Raw genomic sequence first — 11,631 nt, 5'->3', positions numbered from 1 at the left:
CTAGATAAACTTTCCCAAATTTTCCAGCAATATAATTATGCAATAATTCTTTGCATGATGTAGAGTGAAAGGATGCACCTGAGTCCAGAATCCAAGATTCGACTGGACTGTCTGCACAACAAATTAGTGCATCACCGACTTGTTCAGCAATTACATTTGCTGAATTTTCTTCCTTCTTCTTCTTTGGTTCTCTACACTGGCTACTGTAGTGACCCTTTTTATCGCAATTCCAACAAGTAATGTCCTTGCGGTTTTTTTATTGTCCTCTTCTCCTTGACTTTGATATGCCACGACCATAACTCTGTCCTCTTTGGTTGATTCTCCCCCTGCTTTCGGTACTAAAAACAGATCCTGGGGAATCACTTGATTCTCTTCGGAGAATATCTTCGCTTAGAACCAAGTCTCTAATATCATTCAATTTGAGTTTGGTACTTCCTGATGAACTGCTAACTGCAGTTACAATTGTAGACCAACTCTCCGGTAGAGATGATAGTAGAATCAACGCCCTGATTTCGTCATCAATTGTTATATTAACAGAACTCAACTGAGTTAATATTGTATTAATCTCATTGATATGTTCCGTGACTTATCCACCTTCTGTCATTTTTAAGTTGAACAATCGACGCATCAAATAGACTTTATTTGAAGCAGATGGCTTCTCATACATATTTGATAACGCCTTCATCAGGCCTGTAGTGGTCTTCTCGTTAATGATGTTAAATGCCACATTTCGTGTTAGCGTCAAACGAATCACACCGAGAGCTTGGCGATCTAATAGATCCCAATCCGCTTTGGACATAGTCTCCGGTTTCACCTCGGTCAGAGGTAAGTGTAATTTTTTCTGGTACAAATAGTCTTCTATTTGCATTTTCCAGAATCCAAAATATTTGTCATTGAACTTGTCAATCTTAACCTTCCCTTCTTCCGATGCCATTTTTCACAAAAACAATTTATGTGAATAGTAACGATGATCAATAGTGTCGCACTATTCTTATGAATAGTACCTGCACAAATATTGTACTTTTCTACCAGAATTACATTGTTTGTGCTCTGATACCAGTTGTTGGGAAGCGTATACAAAAAAAGAATATTTAAGAGAGAAGCAATAAATTGCACAAGACAAGATTTACGTGGTTCGGCAATTGTTACCTACTCCACGGCCACACAAAGAATAGCTCTTTATTAATTGAAGAGAGAAAGAAGAAGTTTTGGGATGATCTACAAATGAAAATGTAGACCCCTATTTATAGGCATTTGAATGCCCTGCCGAGATAAGCGCTTACATCATAAGAATACCGATGTAAGCGCTTACATCATAAGAATGCCGAGGTAAGCGCTTACATCACAAGAATGCCGAGGTAAGCGTTTACATCACAAGAATGTCGATGTAAGCGCTTACATCATATTTTCATCTCTTTTTTATTTTTCTTTTTTTTGTTTTGTCTACTTTCACATACAACAATAGGTTTGGTCCTATCAATCCTCACCCAAACCCAGATCGTGTCGGATTGCTGTAAAGTGCTGGCCATCTCTGTACCATCATCTGCCTTGGGACACAAGGAGAGTTGCCCTTCTCCATCACTTCAGTATGCATCTATATGCATGTCTCAGCATTTGGATTGATGGTCACCTCATCTGGTATGCCACCTAAAGTTCTATATATCCTCTTATTAACATAAGCTATTTTGTCAGTAAACTCGCCTGTAATTTGCGAGTAGATCCTTGATCTATGCTTCAGAGTTTGATATTCCTCTTCAGCAAATTTTCCCTGCTAAGAGGTAGTTCCACGTTGTATTGTGCATCTCCTGTTGTTGTTATCAACATATTCAGATTGTATTTTCTGTCGAATCTAAAGTAAAGTAGTTAAATATCTATGTGATGTTAATTTGTTCTGTTGTTCGCATTTCTGCCTTTGCTTCTTGCCTTAGCGTGGGATGGATACTATATGACAGCGTCTTTTACTTTCTATGTCTTTTATGACCATCTTGTATACGAACAGGAATTTTTAGTCTTGTATGTATGTTACGAGAATTATCATCTCTAAAGTGGTTTTACAGCATATTGTAAGGAATTTGACAACAATACATGGTTTGGTTCATAGTCTCTTTGCGCTTTTCTGAGAATAATTTGGCAACAATACAATTGTCCAAATCTCCAGCGCCTTCCAGTCCGTTGCTCAAACCACGTCTAGAATTTGGGAAGAGTGAATACTGGCCAGAATTTGCTTATATTTCCACCATAATTTGTTAAATCTTGTTGAGCAGTTTGTAGCGCCTATTACACTGTGAGGAAGCATCTTCACTTCGAGATGATACTTAGATGACCAAAAAGACAATGCTTTGCAACTAAAAATCTTTATACATCGTAAGAACAACCTAGTATAGGTAAGAATTAACTATTCTCTCTAGAACGTTGATAGCAAAATGTAATATTAAGAAATTAGACATCAGCTGGACAGTGCACAGTCTTCCGGAATACGAACCAATCTTGCTTGAAGATTTTTAGTGCATCGCAATAGCAATTTGTGTAACCTTGCTGTTTTCCTTTCTCCAGTTAGTTGAGGAAGGAGGAGGAGCTGTAGAGTAATTCACATGTCATTGTTGAACGTGTAAAATATATGTTTCCTGCTTAAACGCAGAGCACTTACAGAAGTCAAAGGTACATGATACCAATTATTTGCGTTCAATCTGATAAAACTATGGAAGTTTATTCCCCAATAATTTAACGTTCTTTTTTCTTTCTTTGTCAGGATTTTAATAACAATATGTAAGCTATTCCAGTGCTCAGTTGGTGAAAGGAAAGTTGAGCTGAAATTCTCAATTGAATAGACAATCAACTCGACTGTGGTGTGTCAACAAATTAGTGCAAGTGAAGAAAGGTACTGATCTCTTTTCTGTCCACAAACTTCTTCTGTTGTTTTGCATTTCTGTCGTTGCTTCTTGCCTAAGCCTGGGTTGGATTTTAAACTTATCATCTCCTCATGCAAGCACTCCTTCCATCTCTCGACGAATTGCAGGTTTTTGCTTGCCAGAGAGTAAGACCTTTCCAGTTGGAACGACGACCAACAATCATGATATTAGCAAAAATGAGATTCCTGCATATGCTACTCTGGAACTGCTTTGCATAATTGAGGAAGTCACCACAGTTCGAATTAAAGAGTGCCTTCCTCGGCTTGTGATGTATAATTCGAGCATTAACCCATGCTCCAATCTTTTCAAGGAAAAGAGGAATAACCAAAGATTCCTATATCTTGTCATGGATTTCAGAACTTGTTATATCTCATTGGTTTCAAGTTGATGGGTAAAACTACATTTGATAGCAAATATTGAGAATTTTTTCAGTATTTAGATCACTGAGTTCCCAACTACACCGCATTCAAAAGGTAATACTCAATGGATCTTATCACTTTTTCGTTTTGGCTATCGTTACTAGTTCTTGGATGGCTCGAGCAGGCGATCCAGATATCTTGACCGACTTCATTTTTCCTGAAAATCAAACTGGAGATACAATAGATGGGAATTTCTTCACCTTCACAGGCATGCGCAAATTTCTGGTAGTGTTATTACAAGCTTTAAGTCGACAAAAGCTAGCAAAGCGGAATTTCCAGCTTTGGATGGACAGTGTACTTCACTTGCTGCCCTTCAGTTCCCTGGCGAGGGTGTCAATCCACCTCACACTCACCCTCGTGCATCCGAGCTATGATTAGTAGTGCAGGGCAGTCTAGAATATGGTGTTAGTTTAGATAGTAGTAACAAGCTCTATACTTAGACTCTACAAATTTGTGTTTCCTAAAGGACTAGTGCATTATCAGATTGGAATAAATCAGCTACAGTTGTTTCTGCATTTGGTAGCGCGAAAGCAGGAATTGTTTCACTTCCAACGACTCTGTTTGCTACAGGTATCGATGATCAGATTCTCGCGAAGTCATTCAAGACTGATCATATCTGAACCATTGTAGCATGTGGACTGGTGTTTATAGGAAAAAACAAGATACCATATAAGGATATCACAACTCATTCCCCTCAGCCATACAACTAGACTAAATGAAGCTATTATGGGCATTGAAACTCACAAGTGGCTCTATTATTTCATTTTTCTGTTTGGCAAGGAAAATGTGTTAACATAGTTAAAAATTATAATGATGTGGACATAGGGCTCCTGAGGGAAGACTATCAAATACCATATAAGGATATCACAACTCATTCCCCTCAGCCAATGTGGCACTGAACAGTCGCTGGCACACAGAGATGGTTATAATCTCACATTTTCACTCTTCATTTTACTACCGACGAGAGGTCTTCAGTGCTTCACATCGCTTCGATGTCTATGGATCAGCGACGTCTCTTTATTTTTGGTTACTTCTATTGGCTTGTTTGTTAATTCTTTTCGTCTGTTCAAAGTCTTGTTGAGCAGTGTGTCCATTGCTACAATGAAGCCGAGGAATCATCTTGAGACCGATATGAATTTAATGTTAGATGACAACAAGAAAAGGTGCTAAAATCGTTATATTTGCATTGAAACATTGTAAAAAAAAATCTGGTATATGCAGGAATTGAGATAATTTTCTCAAAAAAGCTGATAGCTCAGGTAATGAACTGGTACATGCACATATATGTCATCCGGATGTTTATTGTCTTTGGAAATTCATCTTAATAATTTAACAACTAAAAGCATAAGCACTAGATAGATTGCTCTGATCTCAATTTAGCAATCTTTTTCAGGATTTTTGGTAACAATATGTAATCTATTACAGATCTTATAATTGAGTGTGACGTTATGCTTACATTGCTCTGTGTAATTAACATTCTTTTGCTCTACCAAATTCCTCATATTAACATGTTTCATCTGATTGCATTGCTTTCTGGTTTTCTTCCAAAATATCATACCGAATCAGAAAACGATGTTTGACAAAATGGAAAGCATTTGTGACGATACAAAGTCATTTCCACATGGAATGTTTTCTCAGTTTTTAGCTGAAGTTTGCGCTCTCTATTAATTGTAGTATTCAATGTCTGGAAATGAGTCCTTTCCGGTAGCAAAAGAGAGATTGAAACAGAGGGATTATTTATTTTTAAATATTTTGTTATCTTTTTTATAGGCAACAATTACACAATTTATCAACCCTTAGATTTGTTGGCAGCGCGCATAGTTGAAAGCATATTAACTTTGCAATTTTCTGAGGTAGACGAACATAAATCAGAAAACACTAGTTAAGAACTTTGCAATTTTTAACAAGTTTACATTTGTTTTGTTTCGTTAAATAGTCATTTGCAAACAGTCATAATTTGCGAACAGTTATCTACTATAACTAGGGAGATTAAAACAAAATGCCTAAATAAAATATCAACTGCAAACAATCTTTTATTGTTTATTGAAGGAAAAGTAAGCATAGAATAAGACTTTTGAGAATAACAATCTCCTCAATCTTATCCATCCCCGTATTTGTACCTTTACACTCAAGGATTCCAAACAACTATCTAAAAAACGATAATAAGCATGTCTCCATGATCTCTTGAAAAGCAAACAAGAACATATTCCCCAAAAGCTAAGACCAAATTCTATTGACATTGCAATGTAGAACCAATCAAGTTCATCTTTATCACTCTCATCCTTTTCAATATCAACACCAGGATTTTGACCACTTGAATTACAGTTCGCCAAGAGTGGAAGCCCGCAAAGCTCATTTCCCAGGAAACTCGAGGAATTAAAACTTTGAAGTTGAGTGCCCACAGGTATCTTTACTGACAAATTGTTATAAGACAGATTCAGGAAGCTTAAAGTTGACAAACTCGAAATGCTTTGGGGGATTTGACCAGAAAATTGATTTTCTGAAAGATCAAGGGATTCGAGCACTTTCATGTCGCCAATGCCATTTGGGATCGTACCTGTCAGATGGTTTTTTGAGAAATTACAAAATTTCAATCTTACAAGACTAGTAAAACTTATAGGAATATCTCCAGAGAGATTATTGTTAGACATATCCATACTTATAACCAATGCCAATGTTTTATCATACCGGTAAATATTGCCTTTAGTTGTCACCATTGCGCTTTCTCTCACAATTTCTAGAGGAACTAAAGAATTATACATAATATCAGCTTCCCCCAACCTATTTCCGGCCACCATTGTTGTTAAATTGCTAATACACCTTGGTATAGTTCCAAAGAAACTATTGTTTGCAAGGTCTAAGATCTGAAGATCTTTGAGGGGGCAAATTTCTGGAGGCAATTCACCATAAAATCTGTTGGAGCTAAGGCTAAGGATTATCAAATCTGAAAACTTCATTCCTAACCATGGTGGTAGTTGTCCAACGAATTCGTTCTCCGTTAAATTAGTTTTCAGCAACTTTGTACAGTTTACTAATGATGAAGGTAATGGACCAGTAAGTCTATTTCTTCGAAAGTCCAAAGAAATCAAATTATTTAAAACCTCCATGGATTTTGGTATGCCTTGTTGATTGTCAAAAGTCCCACATCGGTGGGTGACAATTTGGGGTTGGGAATTTTTCCTTATAAAAGGAGGCCTAATGTTTAGGATTTAAACAGACCTCTCGTTTGCCTTCTTATCTTCTTAAGACATGTGTATCTTCTCTCTTTAGTATTATTTCAATTATATTTTTGGAGTGGAATAGAATATTGGTTGTGTCCGAGGAGTAGGCAAAATTAGCCGAACCTTGTAAATTCTGGTGTTCCTTTTATTGTTTCTTTATTGTCTTATTTGGTGGCTGTCATAATTTTTGGTATAGTAGTTGTGACTTATTCACACTATATACATTTTGCTTCCACAAAAATTGGTATCAGAGCCAAGGTACTGTCCAAGTATGCTTTGTGGTTGCAGCATAGTCTGATCTTCCACTTCAGAAAAAATTTATCTTGGTAACTGAGTCAAGGTTCTGTCTGAGTATGCTCTGTGGTTGCAGCTTAGTCTGATCTTCCACACCATAAAGGAAATAATCTTGATTTTTGTCGTCAGCTATTAAATAATATTTGTGTCAAAGATGGGAGACAATAAACAAGAAGAATCTACATCAAGTGTCAACAATATGTCATCATTGGCATCTTCGCTTATGACAAGAATTATTTCAAATGCGAAATTTGCGGTAGAAATTTTTGACGGATCAGGACATTTTGGGATGTGGCAAGGCGAGGTTCTAGATGTCCTTTTTCAACAAGGGCTAGATCTTGCCATTGAAGAAAAAAGACCAGATGTTATTGGAGAAGAAGATTGGAGAATTATCAACCGTGTTGTTTGCGGTACCATTCGATCCTACCTTGCTAGAGAGCAGAAATATCCATACACAAAGGAAACTTCTGCAAGTAAATTATGGAAAGCACTGGAGGATAAATTTTTGAAGAAAAACAGTCAAAATAAATTGTACATGAAGAAGAGACTGTTTCGCTTCACCTATGTTCCTAGTACCACAATGAACGAACATATCACTGGTTTCAATAAGTTGGTCACAGATTTGCAAAATATGGATGCAACTTTTGATGATGGTGACTTGGCCTTGATGTTATTGGGGTCACTTCCTGATGAGTACGAGCACCTTGAAACTACTCTACTCCATGGGAATGACGAAATTTCTCTCAGAGAAGTTTGTTCGGCTTTGTATAGCTATGAACAAAGAAAGGGAGAAAAATAAAAGGGCGGAGAAGGAGAAGCACTGGTTGTGAGGGGTCGTCCTCAAAATCAAATGAGGACAAAGAAGGGAAGATCCAAGTCAAGATCTAAACCCAACAAAGATGAATGTGCCTTTTGTCGAGAAAAGGGGCACTGGAAGAAAGACTGTCTGAAGTTGAAGAATAAGGCCAAACATAACAATGGAAAGGCCATTATGGATTCAAATGTAGCTGATTGTGATGATTCAGACTTCTCATTAGTTACAATAGAGTCATCAACATCATCAGACGTATGATTGATGGACTCGACTTGTAGCTATCATATGTGTCTCAACAGGGACTGGTTCGTGGAATTTTAAGAAGGAGAATATGGAGTCATCCACTCAGCAGATAACAACCATCTTACCTCATATGGCATTGTTCAATACGATTAAGGAACCATGATGGAATGATCAGAACATTAACAGATGTTCGATATGTACCGGATTTGAAGAAGAATCTCATCTCTGTGGGAGCCCTAGAATCAAAAGGGTTCAAAATCATTGCAGAAAATGGAGTGATGAGAGTATGCTCTGGTGCACTAGTGGTAATGAAGGCCAATCGGAAGAACAATAACATGTACCGTTATCGCGGTAGTACAGTTATTGGGACAGCGACAGTAACATCCAGTGACGACAAAGAGGCAGAAGCAACCAAGCTATGGCACATGCGCTTGGGACATGCTGGAGGAAAATTCTTGAAAACTCTATCAGATCAAGGATTGTTAAAAGGAGTAAAGGCTTGCAACTTGGAGTTTTGTGAGCATTGTGTTAAAGGGAAACAGACAAGGGTTAAATTTGGTACAGCGATCCATAATACTAAAGGCATTTTGGATTATGTACACTCTGATGTTTGGGGTCCTTCCAAAACACCTTCATTGGGTGGGAAGCACTATTTTGTAACCTTTGTTGATGATTTTTCCCGAAGAGTAGGGGTGTATACAATGAAAAGCGCTGGGAATTTTTCTCAAATGGAAGACGATGGTGGAGAATCAAACAGGCAGGAGGATCAAGTGTATTCGCACAGACAATGGAGGTGAATATAAAAATGATCACTTCAATAAGGTCTGTGAAAATGATGGCATCGTCCGACACTTCACTGTTAGACATACACCACAACAGAATGGATTGGCAGAACGTATGAACTGGACCTTGCTGGAGAAGGTACGGTGTATGTTGTCCAATGCTGGCTTGGGCAAAGAATTTTGGGCTGAGGCAATTACATATGCATGCCACCTCATTAATCGTCTACCATCTGCTGCTATTGATGGCAAGACACCATTTGAAAAATGGTATGGAAAGACTGCTGTAGATTATGACTCTTTGCACGTGTTTGGCTCAACTGCATATTATCATGTGACAGAGTCAAAATTGGATCCAAGGGCAAAGAAGGCTATTTTTATGGGAATTACTTCTGGAGTCAAAGGATATCGCTTATGGTGTCCTATGACAAAGAAAGTAATATTCAGCATGGATGTAACCTTTGATGAATCTGCTATGGTAAATAAGGTAACAGAAGATACCAAACAAAATGAAGGTGCTTCTAAGCAGGTGGAGTTTGAGGGAAAATTTATTTTTCCTACACAAGAAGCAGAGGAGGAAACAAATGAAGATTACCCTCTGGAAGGAGAGCCAGTAAAGGAGATTCAAACTCAGGAACCTCAACAACAACTTGAATCAATAGCAACCAGCAGGCCAAAAAGAACAATAACGAAACCTGTTCGTCTCATAGAGACGGTTGCTTGTGCAACTTCAATTGTAGCTGATGATGTTCCTACCACTTATAAAGACGCAATCCAAAGTTCAGAAGAAGATAAGTGGAGGATTACCATGAATGATGAAATACAGTCCCTTCATCAGAATCATACATGGAGATTGGCCAATCTCCCGAAGGGAAAGAAAGCAATTGGGTGCAAATGGGTATTTGCAAAGAAGGAAGGATTTCCTAACCAAGTAGATATTCGCATCAAAGCAAGATTGGTGGCCAAAGGATATGCTCAAAAGGAGGGAATTGATTACAATGAAGTGTTTTCTCCAGTTGTAAAACATTCCTCCATTAGAATTATGTTGGCTTTGGTAGCACAATTGGATTTGGAACTAGTTCAGATGAAAACTTGGAGGAGGAAATCTACATGACTCAGCCAGAAGGATTCAAAGTTGCTAGGAAAAAAATATGGTGTGCAAACTTGAAAAATCGTTGTACGGATTGAAACAATCTTCTAGATAATGGTACAAGCGATTTGACGAGTTTATGTTGCGGCAAGGGTACAAGAGAAGCAAATACGATCATTGTGTGTATTTGCACAAGCTTAAAGATGGTTCCTTTGTATATCTTCTCCTATATGTTGATGATATGTTGATAGCTTCCAAGAATTTTGAAGAAATTGATAAGTTGAAAATTCAACTGAAGAAGGAGTTCGAGATGAAGGATTTGGGTGAGGCAAAGAAAATTCTTGGCATGGAGATAATAAGGGATAGACGTTCAAAGAAACTCTGTTTATCTCAGAAAGAATATTTGAAAAGAGTACTACAACGTTTTGGCATAGATGAAAAGACTAAGCCAGTTAGTACTCCACTTGCTCCCCATTTTAAGCTAAGTAATACTATGTCGCCAAAGGATGAAGCTGAACGAGAGTATATGTCAAAGGTACCATACGCAAATGTTGTTGGTAGCTTGATGTATGCAATGGTCTGTACGAGACCTGACATTTCACAAGTTGTTGGAGTTATTAGCAGATATATGCATAATCCAGGAAAGGAGCATTGGCAAGCTGTGAAGTGGATTCTACGGTATATTCATAATACTGTAGATGTTGGGTTAGTTTTTGAGCAGGAAGACAATCAGTCTGTAGTTGGATATTGTGACTCAGATTTTGCGGGTGATCTGGACAAACGAAGATCAACTACTGGTTATGTGTTTACTTTTGCAAAAGCACCAGTTAGTTGGAAGTCTACTTTGCAGTCAACAGTTGCTTTGTCTACAATAGAGGCAGAGTACATGGCTATTACAGAGGCTGTGAAGGAGGCAATTTGGCTTCAAGGGTTGCTAAAGGAGCTTGGTGTTGAACAAAAAAATATCACATTTTTTTGTGATAGTCAAAGTGCTATTCAATTAGCGAAGAACCAAGTTTATCATGCAAGGACGAAGCACATTGATGTTCGATATCATTTCGTATGAGAAATCATAGAAGAAGGTAGAGTCACGGTGAAGAAAATTCATACTACAGAGAATCCTGCTGATATGCTGACAAAAGTGGTAACTGCAGTCAAGTTTCAACATTGTTTGGATTTGATCAACATTGTTGAACACTGAAGATTGAAGATGAAGACACAACCAAAATTTGTTATTGAGAGAAAATTGAAGATGTGGAATTTTGCCAAGGTGAAGATTTGTTGATTGTCAAAAGTCCCACATCGGTGGGTGTCAATTTGGGGTTGGGAATTTTTCCCTATAAAAGGAGGCCTAATGTTTATGATTTAAACACACCTCTCATTTGTCTTCTTATCTTCTTAAGGCATTTGTATCTTCTCTCTTTAGTATTATTTCACTTGTATTTTTGGAGTGGAATAAAATATTGGTTGTGTCCGAGGAGTAGGCAAAATTAGCCGAACCTCGTAAATTCTGGTGTTTCTTTTATTGTTGCTTTATTGTCTTATTTATTATTTGGTGGCTGTCATAATTTTTGGTATAATAGTTGTGACTTATTCACACTATATACATTTGGCTTCCGCAACATGCCTCCAATCAAGTTATTGTTCCCCAAGTTTAAAGCTATCAACTCTGGCCAATTCATCCAACAATCAGGAATTTCTCCTGACAAATCATTTCCCTCGAGTTTTAAGAACATCAATCCGTAGGATCCGTTCTTATTTGTTTCACACAAGAAGTGAGATAAACCTCCGGAAAAGGAATTGTTCGAGAGATCTAGCGCATTTACATACGGTGAAATCTACGGCAGCGGACCACTAAAATT

General features: G+C 37.7%; 1 protein-coding gene and 1 pseudogene across 1 annotated transcript; one reads left to right on the top strand and one right to left on the bottom strand.

Annotated features, from left to right (window-relative positions):
- Positions 1-1,321: 1,321 nt before the first annotated feature.
- Positions 1,322-4,038, top strand: LOC107829259 (putative germin-like protein 9-2; annotated as a pseudogene).
- A 1,305-nt stretch (positions 4,039-5,343) lies between these two features.
- LOC142164626 (receptor-like protein EIX2) lies at positions 5,344-9,807 on the bottom strand. The gene has a single exon (XM_075222762.1). The coding sequence runs from the start codon at positions 6,433-6,435 to the stop codon at positions 5,362-5,364; it is 1,074 nt and encodes a 357-aa protein (XP_075078863.1). The 5' UTR covers positions 6,436-9,807; the 3' UTR covers positions 5,344-5,361.
- Between the last annotated feature and the right edge of the window lie 1,824 nt (positions 9,808-11,631).

The sequence above is a fragment of the Nicotiana tabacum genome, chromosome 10 (assembly GCF_000715075.1).
Source record: "Nicotiana tabacum cultivar K326 chromosome 10, ASM71507v2, whole genome shotgun sequence".
Lineage (NCBI taxonomy): Eukaryota > Viridiplantae > Streptophyta > Magnoliopsida > Solanales > Solanaceae > Nicotiana > Nicotiana tabacum.
Note: the sequence above shows the minus strand (reverse complement) of the source record. Positions and strands in the feature narration are given on the sequence as shown.

Bases quoted from the DNA above. Each gene is read 5' to 3' on its own strand.
- LOC142164626 (XM_075222762.1), bottom strand. From the start codon at position 6,435: ATGGAGGTTTTAAATAATTTGATTTCTTTGGACTTTCGAAGAAATAGA.